This window comes from Ranitomeya imitator, chromosome 6, assembly GCF_032444005.1.
Source record: "Ranitomeya imitator isolate aRanImi1 chromosome 6, aRanImi1.pri, whole genome shotgun sequence".
NCBI lineage: Eukaryota > Metazoa > Chordata > Amphibia > Anura > Dendrobatidae > Ranitomeya > Ranitomeya imitator.
Window position 1 is genome coordinate 339,486,440 of NC_091287.1, and position 15,946 is coordinate 339,502,385.

The 15,946-nt window shown below is 43.2% G+C and overlaps 1 protein-coding gene across 1 annotated transcript in view; it reads right to left on the bottom strand.

Annotated features, from left to right (window-relative positions):
- Positions 1-7,234: 7,234 nt before the first annotated feature.
- Positions 7,235-15,946, bottom strand: part of LOC138641406 (Y+L amino acid transporter 2-like) — a 113,763-nt gene continuing 105,051 nt past the window's right edge. Inside the window, exon 10 of the mRNA XM_069728938.1 lies at positions 7,235-7,500. Within this exon, the coding sequence (XP_069585039.1) occupies positions 7,418-7,500 (83 nt within the window). The 3' untranslated portion in view covers positions 7,235-7,417. The remainder of the gene's footprint in view (positions 7,501-15,946) is intronic.

Here is a 15,946-nt window from a genome sequence, read left to right on the forward strand (position 1 = left end):
CTCGGATAAGGTGTTATCCGAGCATGCTAACCATGTGATGTCGGCGTGCTCAAATAATATATTCGAGTCCCAGCGGATGCATGTCTCGCGGCCATTCGACAGTCACAACACATGCAGGGATTGCCTGTTTGTTAGGAAATCCCTGCACAACCACAATGTCATGATCCGTTCCAGGGTTTAATCCTGTCTGCCCATTTTCAGGGCATATCATGTCAAGGGTTAACTTTGCTGTGCCTCATTCTGAGTTCAGGTTTGCTATTTAGCTCCCATGCATCCTGCTGGCGGTGTCAGCTATAGTTCTGCCTTCGGTGTGTGAACCTGACTCTGGTAGCTTTTGATTTGTCCTGCTGTGATCACTGGCATGCCCCGTGTCTGTTACTCCCTCTGTCTGCCCTTTTCCCAGCGTTTCCCTGTGTTTCAGTTTTTGATTCTCTGGCTTCTGACTTGGCTTGTATTCGGACTCTCTTCTGCCTTCTGACTTTGTCTTATCCACTTCTGATCATTGCTGAACCTCCTGGCTTGCTCCTGACCATGTGTATTGCTGATCCCTTTTGTACTTCTGCCTATTTTTGTTTTTTCATTCGGCTTGTTTGACCACTATCTCGCCCCTTGGTGGCGCCTATGCTGCTGCTCTGTGGTGCTCTGTGGTGCTTCTCTGTGTATGCAGTCTCACTTCCCTCTCAAGCTCCCTCTGGTGAAGGTTGCATTATACTGCACTGCAGCAGCATGACTCACAAGACATGCAGTCCTGGGTCTCTAACATATTATTCGAGCACACCAAAGTCACTCGGCTAGCACACGTGCATGGTCGGATAGCACCTTTTCTGAGCACGTTTGCTCAATACTAATAACAACACAAAAACAATAGTAACAGTCATGAAACAGTACATGAATGATCACTGTAGTTACATTGTACTTCTATGCAAGGAACCTGATGAACATTGTGAAACAATGAACTATAAAAAATCAGTGATGTCATCAGTATATGGACTGTGGAGACATTGGGGGGGGGGGGGCATTACACATTTTGATGTTGCAGAATAATGCATGAACCAATATCACGGAAGAGGGATAATATTACAGTATCATACGTCATGCGATGTATACCAAAGTAACAGCGCTGCACGGTTCTTTTAGTTGTCCTGTAAGGTTGATCTGTAAACCATACTTATCTATTACAGACTTCAGTGGTCATATGCCAAGTGCTCTCATAACATGTAAAGCCAGTGATTAACTGCACCCACTAGTAAATGAAAATCCATCACTGCAGGAAATGTAACAAGTTATTTTGCTAGTTTATCTCCTCCCCTGCTTTTGCGATTTTGTTTTTTTAACTACTGGACTATCCCTTTAATATCTGCACAAGTTACTGTTCATTAACACATAATAAATCCTTTCCTACATTATTTGGATAATTTACATTTCTATCATGTTCAGATCTTTTATACAAACATCATGGCATTCTTTCCATAACGAGCCCACGTAGCAGCTGACAAGTTATCCTGCACAGTTCCATACTGACAAGTATTGTTGTCGATGTCTATATCGCCAGTCGGAAACCTGTAAGCCTTGCAAACAGAGTCATTTACATTTTCCAGAGAGCACAGGTTGTTCATTTAGAAATAAGAAAACATTCATTGCTCATCTTTCACCATTGTTAAAATGACTTCCAACTTTGTGTACATTCTGTGCAGCAAACAATGTGTTCATTTATGTTGGGGAATGATTATTTTGACAGTCAGCTCATCCAGTAACCTTGTATATATTACTGTACATGACCTGTATGCCAGGTGCTGTTATCTGCTGTAGAGCAGATCCTAGGTGTCGAATAGTATAACCTCTGCATGTATAGAGTTCATTATAAAGCTGAAAGTGGGGAAAAGACTAATTTTAATATACAGGCAACAGCTGTCAATCGTTCGGCTGACATTTAATTGTCCCCGATCCCCATACACAGCTAATATTTCCTAGGTTCTCTATGAGAGAGCCACTGTCAGAGTCCTCCAGCTTATCTTCCAACCAAACAAAAACATTGGTAGTGTAAATTCCAATCATTGGATCCTTTTGTCTCCTTACATTTTTGGTCGGGAGACCCCCATATGTTGTGAATTCTGTTTTCGAACTCCCTCCTGTAGTCATGAATGGTACTTCGGCGAGTTCTGTCCATGGACTCCCTCTGGTGGCTGTGAGTGGAGCTGCTGCTTCTGAGGTTCCTTCCACAGGTGACGTAGTTTGTTCTTTGGCTGGCTGTTCTATTTAACTCCACTCAGATCGTTACTCCATGCCAGCTGTCAATGTTCTTGAGTTCGCTCTTGGATCTTTCTGGTGACCTGTCTACTCCAGCAGAAGCTAAGTCCCTGCTAGTAATTATTTGTTCATTGTTTCCTTGTCCAGTTGGCTATCATGATTTTGTCTTGCTAGCTGGAAGCTCTGGGATGCAGAGTGGCACCTCCGCACCGTGAGTCGGTGCGGAGGTCTTTTTGCACACTCTGCGTGGTTTTTTGTAGTTTTTTGTGCTGACCGCAAAGATACCTTTTCTATCCTCAGTCTGTTTAGTAAGTCTGGCCTCCCTTTGCTGAAACTTGTTTCATCTCTGTGTTTGTGACTTTCATCTTAACTCACAGTCAATATATGTGGGGGGCTGCCTTTTCCTTTGGGGAATTTCTCTGAGGCAAGGTAGGCTTTATTTTCTATCTTTAGGGCTAGTTAGCTCTTAGGCTGTGAAGAGGCATCTAGGTCGTGTTAGGTACGCTCCACGGCTATTTCTAGTTGTGTGATAGGATTAGGGGTTGCGGTCAGCAGAGTTCCCACTTCCCAGAGCTTGTCCTGTGTGAGTTTAACCATCAGGTCGTTCCGCGTGCTCTTAACCACCAGGTCCATAACACCCATACCCATTAGACTGTCAGCTGATCCCACTGACTTTAGTTTAATGTGTACAGGGGCTATTTGATTGTGTTCATGTGTGTGTCAAAGCATTATGGCAGCTTCATTTACAGCTCCCAAGAGTAGTAATGCTGCATAGCACTACAAACATTGGATACCACAATAGAACCGGACAGACCCCATTATAAGTCAATACGGTCTATTATGCATCGGTTCTACAAAGGATTTGGTACAATTTTGGAAACCACCGTGACAACAAACCCTGGCGGGCAGATTCCTGGTGGACTGCTAACATAATGGGCTGATAGGAAAGGGCCAATCTAATCTGGCCATACTAAGCCATGGTCTTGAGAATTCGTATTGTGCAGATCTCAGTGCTGCCTGAAGACCACTGATTCTTCCTCTCTATCTTTTCTTCATCTTCCTACTCAGGAGAGTAGCACTGAATATGGTCTAGCAGGAAAAGTCTTGGAGTTAGAAAATGTCAATAATTATCTCACCTCAATTTGAGAGAAGTCATGATTATTGTGGTCAGTGGGTGGCAGCTTCACAAATTGATGCAACTTTTAGTAGCTTCAGAACTAGACTGCAGAACTAAAATAGGCTGCAGAAATTACCTTCACCATTTCTGAAGAAACAGACTGCCCATGGCTTCCCAACAATGTATGTGCCTTCTCTAACAGCATTATACAAAAATAAACTGCTGTCTATAAACAAAGGCTCCCTCTCCTCACATCAGAAGAGGTAGTTGGACCAGATACAGTGGTATGGGAGAGGATGACAGTTTTTGTGTCTGCAAAGCTGATTTCCTAGTCATCTCCTGCTCTGTACTGGGTCCCCTCTTTACCGACCAGTGACTTATGATACTAGTTATGTCTGCTGTTTTGTGATGGGTCAGGATTGTGAAGGCCTCTGCTGCTTAAGAGATAGACATAATAGATAATTACATATAATAATGTGTAAATAATGCAGTATGTGTGTATGTGTAGTATATAATGTATGCAATAGTGTGTGTAATAATGTGTATAGTGTATGTAAAATATATGTTTCGCGCTGCCTGAGAGCGCTTCTGATGGACCCGTAGAAGCGCTCTCAGGCAGCGCGAAACGGCCGTCGTCTTACCTGTCGCACTCTCCCTGTCCACTTCCCTCTCCCCCGTGCCGTGAATTATGTGCCGGCTGGCACTGAAATAAAGGACGCTTTGTAACTGCATCTGGTGAGTGCATCTGCTTTCTTCTTTTTTTTCTGGATTGTCATGGACTATTTTTCTGCAGATTGCACCTCCTGGTTCATTTCTTAGACTGCTACACACCTCGTTGGTTTGTCACCGGTTTTCTCTATCTTTCAGAGCTGTGCCGCTCTCTCTCTCTTTTTGGCCTTTATTTACATTGTTATGTTCATGTGTATTTTCGCCTCTGCTTGGAGTTTTAAATGTATAGTGTAGTATATAGTGTATAAAGTAGTATACTATATGTAACGCACACAAGAACAAAATTAATGGTACCCTTCTGTTAAAGTTAGAAAAATCCACAATGGTCACTGAAATAACTTGAAACTGACAAAAGCAATTTTCAATTTTAATTTACTGAATATGATCCAATGGAAATCAGGCAATCCTTTAGAATTTTGATTAAACAGAAAAAAACTGGCCTGGATAAAAATGATGGTACCCTTAAAAAGTAACTGTCGTTTTAATTTTTACTTTACAAATCAATAGTATATGTGAAAATAAGCAACTTTGTAATATATTTTATCAGAGAAACATGCTTCTTTCTTCAATGGGACTGATCATTCCTTTTCAAAATTCTCAATTTATATAACGCTGTGTTCAGTGAAACCAGATTGTTACATTACTTAAATAGTAGATGGGAATTGCTAATTATAAGAGTCTATGCAGAGAGGAGTGAGGAGCTAGAGGTCGAGCTCCACCCTCTTGTCTACATAGAATCATATCAGAAGCAACTGAAATCTCCTATCTCAGTAATGTAACAATCTGTCTTAACTGAATACAGGTTTTACCAATAAATTTTAAATTTTGAAAATGAAAGATAAATCCCGAAGATGCTAAAAGCAGATATCTCTGATAAGATATATTATAATGTTGCTTATTTTCACTATTACTATTGATTTATTAACTAAAAATAATCGTACTAACTTAATATTTTGTTGCACAACCTTTTGAGGCATTTGCTGCAAATAAACGGTGTCTGAAGATCTCAATGAGACATCTGTACCTGTCCACAAGTATTTTGGCTCACTCCTTGTTATCAAATTGCTCCAGTTGTCTCAGGTTTGAAGAATGCCTTCTCCAGACTGCTGGTTTCAGCTCCTTTCACAAATGTTTAATAGGATTTAGATCAGGGCTCATGCAAGCCACGTAAAGGGTATATCCGGGACTTTACAAAAAAGCAAAAATGTATGTAAATGCAACTTACCTACCTGTTGTGCACGGTGCCGTTCTTCCCCGCCACAGAGCCGTCACATAATGTCGGGGATTTAGCTGTGTCTGTTGATGCGATGGGGCAGGGACTTCCGATATCATTCTGACTGACAGCTGGCTCCCCCAGTTGGGCAGCGGGGATCCGGCTGTCAATAAGAATGACGTCGTAAGTCCCGCCCCGTTGACAGAGCAAAGCGGAAAAGAAGTCTCCACTCTGTAGACGTGACATCAGCACAAGCTTCTTAATCCCCATCAGGAGCGGACTGTAACCTCTCTGTGACGGTGAAGAACACCGCTGTGCACAACAGGCAGGTAAGTTGCAATTACCTACCTGTTAGTGCTTAGATACATTTTTTGTTTGTTTTTTGTAATGTCCCGGATACCCCCTTTAAGAATAGTCCCATGCTTTGATCTTAACTATTCTTGGATGTTTCTAGCTGTGTGCTTTGGGTCATTATCCTGTTGAAGAACCCATGATCTGTGACTCATACCAAGCTTTCTGATACTGTACAGCACATTTCCTTGATAGTCTAAATATTTAATTGTACCCTTGATTGGTGTACTTTGGGCTGTATGATGGTGGTTCTGGTGTTGCATTCATATACTGATATTACTGGTGATATACTCACATACTGTTGATGATTCTGGTGATGTATTAATTGCTGGTGGTTCTGGTGCCGTATTCATGCACATTGATGAGAAAACGGGTAATAATGTTTTGTACTTTTGACTTTCAGGCCCAATATCTCACTATCCACTACTGCTTCGAACTTGAGACTACCATTATCTCGGCCATCTGATATATGAATTTGACCTGCAACTATTTTGCATATGATTAGTTATGCAGATTTTCGTAATTTCACTGCATTGTTACTGTTTCTTCTCCTAAAAATCAAAATGTTAAAATTCTAAATCTAAATCCACCTTTAGCTTTAAACACTGTCTGAATCCTTCTGGGCAAGCTTTTGATTAGACGAAAATCTGATCCCAGGTCTCTTCTACACTTTCCTAAAGTTGGTGCATACTGGTCAACTCACTTGGGTATGAATACTCCCCTGTTTCTCCCCTCTGCAAATCCCTCCACTGACTCCCGATTCCCCGACGAATCCAGTTAAAACTACTAACACTGACCTACAAAGCCATCCACAACCTGTCCCCTCCCTATATCTCTGTAACTACCAATATCTTCCCTCACGTAATCTTTGATCCTCACAAGACCTCCTACTCTCCTCTACACTTATTTGTTCCTCACACAACCGCCTCCAAGATTTCTCCCGAATATCCCTCATCCTCTGGAACTCTGTGCCTCAACATGTCTGATAATCCACCACCCTCGGCTCCTTCAGACGGAACCTGAAAACCCATCTCTTCAGGAAAGCTTACAGCCTGCAATAACCATTCTGCTGCCTCACCACCGCCCGAGCTGCATCCTCACCAACACCGGAGCTGCTGCACCCCGACATTCTGTCTTTACCCCATTATCCCGTAGAATGTAAGTCCACAAGGACAGGGTCCTCTCCCCTCTGTACCAGTCTGTCATCATAAATTTGATAATGTAAACAATATCTATAACTTTGTATGCAACCCCTTCTCCTGTACAGCACCATGGAATTAATGGTGCTATATACAGTAAATAAATAATAATAATGAATACATTTCTGAACACAGTGGAGGAAACTGTACACTTTTAGCTGCTTTTACTATACAGTCATTGTAATGTGACACATTTACTGTAGCTGCTCAACTTTCATAAACCTAATGTTTTTGCAAATAAATAATGACCATGCATCATATATATATATATATATATATATATATATATATATATATATATATATATATATATATATATATATATATATATATATATATATATATATATATAGCCATAAAGGGACACTCCAAGCAAAACACTCATACAACATTTATTTGGGGTTCTTTGCTGTTGTCAAATCCTTGTGTCATTTTCTACACTTTTAAGCCCAGTACTTGGCGTAACACAATGTATTTATTTTACCAGGAGTGTTCTTTTACCACTACATGTTGTAATATTAATGGACAGATTTTTCAAGTTGTCAGGTATGCAGCATCTTTTTATTTCAACTTGTCCTCTTCTTCATCTGCCGATTCGACAGGACAGCACATACATAGCTTCTGTGTGTACAGGGAAATTGAACCTGTAAGCAAATCAGTTGATCAATATCATTATGGGAAGAATATATCTAAGACTGTGTTAACACATATTGGAGCTGATTCACTAACATTGTTTAAATTTTAGACAATGCATGTTTACATATGTTGATAATTCTGGTGCTTCTTTAGACTGTTTCAGTTTATACATTTGTTGGCTTACTTTGGTATTCAAAGTTTTGTCAACACTTGGCACAATTTTGTCACCCATGATCACAATTTAGTCCACCCTCCTCTCTCCAACCCCCTTCAATGTGCCTGGCACTTGTCGAAAATGCATAATAAATTCGGCCCAAGACATTAACCCTTTGCATCTGCAGCAATTTTTGTCTTTATGTTTGCATTTTTCCCTCCCCTTCTTCCAACAGGTATACCTTTTTAATTTTTATGTTGCCATAACTGTATGTAGTCTTGTTTTTTTTTTGTGGGATGAGTTGAAGTTCTGAGTGACACCATCCATTTTACTATGCAATGCACTGAAAATTGGTAAAAAAAAAATAGTTTTGAGGGTTTTACTTCTATGGGATTTACAGTCTAGTAAAAATGAGTAGGAAACATTACTTGCCAGGTCAGTATGATTATGGCAATACCAAATTTGCGTAGATTTTTTTTAACATGTGAAAAAGAAATTCTGAAGTATGTAAAATAATTTTTTTTTGTTTGTGTCGCCATTTTCCAAGACTCATAGCATTATTTAATTGTCAATGGAGCTGTGTGAGGGTTGTCTTTTGCGTAGCAAGCTAACAATTTTATTGATACCAGATTAGAATACATATGACACTTTTTTAAGGGAGGTGTGATGAATGAGAAACCATGATTCTGGTGTTTTGATTAATCTATTCTTTACACCATTTACCATACATATCAATTAGTTTTATATTTTGATGAAGCAAACTTTTACGGACACTGCAATATGAAATATGTTTATTTTTTATCTTTATTGGGGAGGAAAGGGGTGATTTGAATAGTTTTTACTTTTTTAAATATTTTTAAAACATTTTTTTTACATTTTTACTTCATTTTTTAGTCCCCTTAGGGGACTTGAACATAATGATTGCTTTTACTAGTGAAGATAACTGTATTCTATAAAGGCAGCCTGCAGCTGAGCTTTATGGGAGTACCAAGATGGCAGTCTTTGGGTGCCAAGAGAGCCAATCAATGCCCCACAATCATGTCGTGTAGGGCCGATAGAAGCCAATACACACATGCTCTAGCGACCGCTCCAAAAATGGTGACTCCAGCGCTGATGTACATGTGATTTTGTGCTGAGACAGTTTTTGGCACAAATTTTAAGCTACATTTCTAGCCCCTGCGGCTTCGTATGTCCTATTGTGTTTGCCACATTTGTTGCGTTTTTTTTATGTATGTTTATATAAAAAGTAAAAAACACTGATTAATAAAACAATGCTATTGTGATCCAACTACTAAATCATCAAATATGACTACCAAATGAAAAAAAGATCAAAAGGATAACAGGCTCAAACCGATGGCAAGATACAAGCATCATATAATCTGTCCTAGTGCAGCGCCCCAGAGACCTGGTCGTTGCAGTATGACACTCTGCCACTAAGGGGAGTGATGGTACGTCTGATGGCACTGAAGGAATTCTCCTGACCAGGTATCACCAGCACACATTACACTTCACACTCCGGCCACTAGGGGGAGCAAAAGGCTTTATTTATTGGGCCCCTCCTCACACTGGTAAAACTAGGGGTTGGATAGAAAGTTAGTCAGAAGCTGACTGGGTTGGATTCAGGCAACATCCTGTGGCAGGGGATGTTGCAGGGAGAAGACACAGGGGGTCCCTGTCAGGCGTGGGAACCTGGCAGGTGCCTAGCGAACAGAGCAGAACGTAACGGAGCCGCGCCTGCACCTCCTTGCGGCGGTATCCTAAGAAAGAGACAAGAAGGGAAGGATATTGTGGAACAGTGTAAACGAGATCAAGCAAAAAGGAGTACAATTAGGAGTCGTGCCGTGAGACCGAGGCAACATCCTACTGAGGCGCGTAGCCGGTGGCCGGAACACCGCGGGAGTAACTGACTTTAGGCCTTACTTCAAACTCCGCAGAACAGTTAATTATAGGTTGGCTGTCTACCTTAAATTTCCTAAGAAGACATAGGGGGCAACAGTGGGAGAGGGGCGTCTCTAGGGTCCCGGAAGACCTCCAGGCCTTCCCGTCATATGGGTGCGTCCTAGCCAAAACATACTGGGGGACGAGAAACTAGCAACATCTGGAACTAAAGAGAGAGAGAGCTGTAGGGAACGACGAACGAGAACAGCAGTTGTGAGGACTATTCCGAATGCTCAGCAGGGTAGGACTATAACACACAGGCGCTAGTGGTAGGCAACGATTTTCATCTGCGAGGGAAACTCTGGAAGTGCCCATTGGACCGGCCGGTCTCTGATAGCCCTATTAAACGTGCTCTGGATTGAGGATCCTGAAGTCTTCAGTAAAGAGGTAAAGAGACTGCAACCCTGTGTCCTCGTTATTGACTGCACCTCACACATCACCATCCACCTTACTGGGAAGCCCTGGGGACATACTTCACCTGTGGGAAGGTATACCATCCAGCTGCCATTCCATCACCCCAGCGGACCCCACAGCAGCGTCGGTCACTCTGACCGAACACCACAGGTGGGGTCACGAACCCCTGACAGACTGCATCACCTTTATTGGACGCCCCTTAGCAGGGTCGCAGACCGGGTCTAGCCACCGTGACAGCCTCAGAACTGAACCAGGGAGGCCCGGTACCAAGAACGCGTGGCCCTGTGTCTGGGGGCGATCTGTTGTGAATTCCGCTCTTGGGCTCCCTCCGGTGGTTGTAAGTTGCACTTTTGTGAGTTCTGCTCTTGGGCTCCCTCTTGTGGTTTCTAGTGGTATGGCTGCTCCTTGGAGTTAGCTGTCATCAGCTGCCTCCACTTATCTTCTCTTCTGCTCGGCTATTTAGGCCTGGCTCTTTCTTCAGCCAGTGCCACTTGTAAATGGTTCCTGGTTGGATTCACATCTCTTTGGAGTTCCCTGTTATCCTGACCAGTTCAGCAAAGCTAAGTTTTTGCTTACTCTTTTCTGTCCATAGATTGTGGACTTATCCATTCTGTGCTTTCTATGTTTGTCCAGCTTATCAGTGTGAATTAATTCTGTCTTGCTGGAAGCTCTGGGAGGCAGATTTGAGCTCCACACCTTTAGTCAGGTGTGGAGATTTTTTGTAAACTTTGCGTGGATTTTTGTAGTGTTTTATACTGACCGCACAGTATTCCATCCTGTCCTATCTATCTAGCTAGACTGGCCTCCTGTGCTCATCCTGGTTTCATTCTGTGTATGTCTTTTCCCTCTCCACTCACAGTCATTATTTTTGGAGGGCTAATCTATCCTTTGGGGATTTTCTCTGAGGCAAGATAGCTTTCCTGCCTTCTTTCTTTAGGGGTAGTTAGCTCTTAGGCTGTGACGAGATGCCTAGGGAGAGTTAGGAGCATTCCACGGCTACTTCTAGTGTTGTGTTGAGCTTAGGGACTGCGGTCAGTACAGTTACCACTTCCTTCAGAGCTCGTTCCATGTTGCTCCTAGACCACCGTATCATAACAGTACAAGTGGCCAAAAATGAATTAAATGCATCTCAAAAGAAGGAAAAGAAAGTTCTGAACCATTTTTTTCCTGTGCTCTAGTTTGTTTTCTCGTGTGGATCAACTTGCTGCAAGAGTACAAAGTATCCAGGACTATGTTGTCCAGACTCCGGCTTTAGAGCCTAGAATTCCTACTCCTGATTTGTTTTTTGGGGACAGATCCAAGTTTTTGAACTTTAAAAATAACTGCAAATTGTTTTTTGCTTTGAAACCCTGTTCTTCTGGTGATCCCATTCAGCAAGTAAAAATCATCATATCCTTGCTGCGTGGTGACCCTCAAGACTGGGCTTTTTCTCTTGAAACAGGGGATCCGGCATTATTGAATGTAGATGCATTTTTTCAAGCGCTCGGATTATTGTATGACGAACCTAATTCTGTGGATCATGCAGAAAAAACCCTGTTGGCCTTGTGTCAAGGTCAGGAAGCGGCAGAGTTATACTGCCAGAAATTTAGAAAATGGTTTGTGCTCACTAAATGGAATGAAGAGGCTCTGGCTGCTATTTTCAGAAAAGGTCTTTCTGAAGCCCTTAAAGGTGTTATGGTGGGCTTTCCTACGCCTGCCGGTTTGAGCGAATCTATGTCTCTAGCCATTCAGATTGATCGGTGTCTGCGTGAGCACAAAGCTGTGCACCATATGGCAGTATCCTCTGAGCAAAGTCCTGAACCTATGCAATGTGATAGGATTTTGACTAGAATAGAACGGCAGGAATTCAGACGTCAGAACAGGCTGTGTTTTTACTGTGGTGATTCGGCTCATATTATCTCTGATTGCCCTAAGCGTACTAAGAGAGTCGCTAGGTCTGTTACCATTAGTACTATACAGCCTAAATTTCTCTTATCTGTGACCCTGATTTGCTCATTGTCGTCCTTTTCTGTCATGGCATTTGTGGATTCAGGTGCTGCCCTGAACTTAATGGACTTAGAATTCGCCAGGCGCTGTGGTTTTTCCTTGCAGCCTTTGCAGAGCCCTATTCCTTTGAGGGGTATGATGCTACACCCTTGGCCAAGGATAAACCTCAGTACTGGACACAGATGACTATGTACATGGCTCCTGCACATCAGAAAGATTGCCGTTTTCTGGTGTTGCATAACCTGCATGATGTTGTTGTACTGGGATTTCCATGGTTACAAGAACATAATCCGGTGCTGGATTGGAAAACTATGTCGGTGACTAGTTGGGGTTGTCGAGGAGTACATAGTGACATTCCTTTGATGTCAATTTCCTCTTCCCCCTCTTCTGAGGTCCCTAAGTTTTTGTCGGATTTCCAGGATGTATTGATGAGCCCAAGTCCAGTTCCCTTCCTCGGCACAGGGACTGTGATTGTGCTATTAACTTGATTCCTGGTTGCAAGTTCCCTAAGGGCCGACTTTTCAATCTGTCTGTGCCAGAGCATGCCGCCATGCGGAGTTATGTTAAGGAGTCTTTGGAGAAGGGGCATATTCGGCCCTCTTCGTCACCATTGGGAGCGGGTTTCTTTTTTGTTGCTAAGAAGGATGGCTCCTTGAGACCCTGTATTGATTATCATCTTCTTAATAAGATCACGGTCAAATTCCAATACCCCTTGCCTTTGCTTACTGATTTGTTTGCTCAGATTAAGGGGGCTAGTTGGTTTACTAAGATTGACCTCCGAGGGGCATATAATCTTGTTCGTATTAAACAGGGTGACAAATGGAAAACTGCATTTAATATGCCCGAAGGCCATTTTGAATACCTTGTGATGCCATTTGGGCTCTCTAATGCTCCATCTGTGTTCCAGTCTTTCATGCATGATATTTTCCGCAATTATCTTGATAAATTCATTGTCGCATATTTGGATGATATTTTGATTTTTTCCGATGATTGGGAGTCTCATGTGAAGCAGGTCAGGATGGTGTTCCAGATCCTTCGTGATAATGCTTTATTTGTGAAGGGGTCTAAGTGCCTATTCGGAGTTCAGAAGGTCTCTTTTTTGGGTTTTATTTTTTCTCCCTCGTCTATAGAAATGGATGCTGTTAAGGTCCAAGCTATTCATGACTGGATCCAACCCACATCTGTGAAGGGTCTTCAAAAATTTTTGGGCTTTGCTAATTTCTATCGCCGTTTCATTGCCAACTTTTCCAGTGTGGTTAAGCCCCTTACTGATTTGACGAAGAAAGGCGCTGATGTGACGAATTGGTCCTCTGAGGCTGTTGAGGCCTTTCAGGAGCTTAAACGCCGATTTACTTCTGCCCCTGTGTTGCGTCAGCCGGATGTTTCTCTTACTTTTCAGGTTGAGGTCGATGCTTCTGAGATTGGGGCAGGGGCTGTTTTGTCTCAGAGGGAGTCTGATGGTTCTTTGATGAAACCGTGTGCTTTTTTTTTCCAGAAAGTTTTCGCCTGCGGAATGCAATTATGATGTCGGCAATCGGGAGTTGTTGGCTATGAAGTGGGCGTTTGAGGAGTGGCGACATTGGCTTGAGGGAGCTAAACACCGTGTTGTGGTCCTGACCGATCATAAGAATCTGATTTACCTCGAGTCGGCCAAGCGGCTGAATCCTGGACAGGCTCGATGGTCCCTGTTTTTCTCCCGTTTTGATTTTGTGGTCTCGTATCTCCCGCGATCTAAGAATGTTAAGGCTGATGCTCTCTCTAGGAGTTTTTCGCCTGATTCTCCTGGAGTCCTTGAGCCGGTTGGCATTCTTAAGGAGGGGGTGATTCTTTCTGCTATCTCCCCTGATTTGCGGCGGGTGCTTCAGGAATTTCAGGCTGATAGGCCTGACCGCTGTCCAGTGGGGAAGCTGTTTGTTCCTGATAGATGGACAAGTAAGGTAATTTCTGAGGTTCATTGTTCAGTGTTGGCTGGTCATCCTGGGATTTTTGGTACCAGAGATTTGGTTGCTAGGTCCTTTTGGTGGCCTTCCTTGTTGCGCGATGTGCGTGCTTTTGTGCAGTCCTGTGGGACTTGCGCCCGGGCCAAGCCTTGCTGTTCCCGCGCTAGTGGGTTGCTTTTGCCTTTGCCGGTCCCTGAGAGGCCCTGGACGCATATTTCCATGGATTTTATTTCGGATCTTCCTGTTTCCCAGAAGATGTCTGTTATCTGGGTTGTTTGTGACCGGTTCTCTAAAATGGTCCATCTGGTACCTTTGCCTAAGTTGTCTTCCTCCTCAGATCTGGTTCCATTATTTTTTCAGCATGTGATTCGTTTGCATGGCATTCCGGAGAATATTGTGTCTGACAGAGGTTCTCAGTTTGTCTCTAGATTTTGGCGGGCCTTTTGTGCTAGGATGGGCATTGATTTGTCTTTTTCTTCGGCGTTTCATCCTCAGACTAATGGCCAATCTGAGCGAACTAATCAGACCTTGGAGACCTATTTGAGATGCTTTGTGTCTGCTGATCAGGATGATTGGGTGTCTTTCTTGCCATTGGCCGAGTTTGCCCTTAATAATCGGGCTAGTTCGGCTACTTTGGTTTCACCTTTCTTTTGTAATTTTGGTTTTCATCCTCGTTTTTCTTCTGGGCAGGTTGAGCCTTCTGATTGTCCTGGTGTTGATTCTGTGGTGGACAGGCTGCAGCAGATTTGGACTCATGTGGTGGACAATTTGACGTTGTCTCAGGAAAGGGCTCAACGTTTTGCTAACCGCCATCGGTGTGTTGGTCCCCGGCTTCGTGTGGGGGATTTGGTTTGGTTGTCTTCTCGTCATGTTCCTATGAAGGTTTCTTCTCCTAATTTTAAGCCTCGGTTTATTGGTCTTTATAAAATTTCTGAAATTATTAATCCGGTGTCTTTTCGTTTGGCTCTTCCAGCCTCTTTTGCCATTCATGATGTTTTCCATAGATCTTTGTTGCGGAGATATGTGGTGCCCGTTGTTCCCTCGGTTGACCCTCCTGCCCCGGTGTTGATTGAGGGAGGGTTGGAATATAAGGTTGAGAAGATTTTGGATTCTCGTTTTTCGAGGCGGAGGCTTCAGTATCTTGTCAAGTGGAAGGGTTATGGCCAGGAGGATAATTCTTGGGTTGTTGCCTCCGATGTCCATGCCACCGATTTGGTTCGTGCTTTTCACTTGGCTCATCCTGATCGGCCTGGGGGCTCTGGTGAGGGTTCGGTGACCCCTCCTCAAGGGGGGGTACTGTTGTGAATTCCGCTCTTGGGCTCCCTCCGGTGGTTGTAAGTTGCACTTTTGTGAGTTCTGCTCTTGGGCTCCCTCTTGTGGTTTCTAGTGGTATGGCTGCTCCTTGGAGTTAGCTGTCATCAGCTGCCTCCACTTATCTTCTCTTCTGCTCGGCTATTTAGGCCTGGCTCTTTCTTCAGCCAGTGCCACTTGTAAATGGTTCCTGGTTGGATTCACATCTCTTTGGAGTTCCCTGTTATCCTGACCAGTTCAGCAAAGCTAAGTTTTTGCTTGCTCTTTTCTGTCCATAGATTGTGGACTTATCCATTCTGTGCTTTCTATGTTTGTTCAGCTTATCAGTGTGAATTAATTCTGTCTTGCTGAAAGCTCTGGGAGGCAGATTTGAGCTCCACACCTTTAGTCAGGTGTGGAGATTTTTTGTAAACTCTGAGTGGATTTTTGTAGTGTTTTATACTGACCGCACAGTATTCCATCCTGTCCTATCTATCTAGCTAGACTGGCCTCCTGTGCTCATCCTGGTTTCATTCTGTGTATGTCTTTTCCCTCTCCACTCACAGTCATTATTTGTGGGGGGCTAATCTATCCTTTGGGGATTTTCTCTGAGGCAAGATAGCTTTCCTGCCTTCTTTCTTTAGGGGTAGTTAGCTCTTAGGCTGTGACGAGATGCCTAGGGAGAATTAGGAGCATGCCACGGCTACTTCTAGTGTTGTGTTGAGCTTAGGG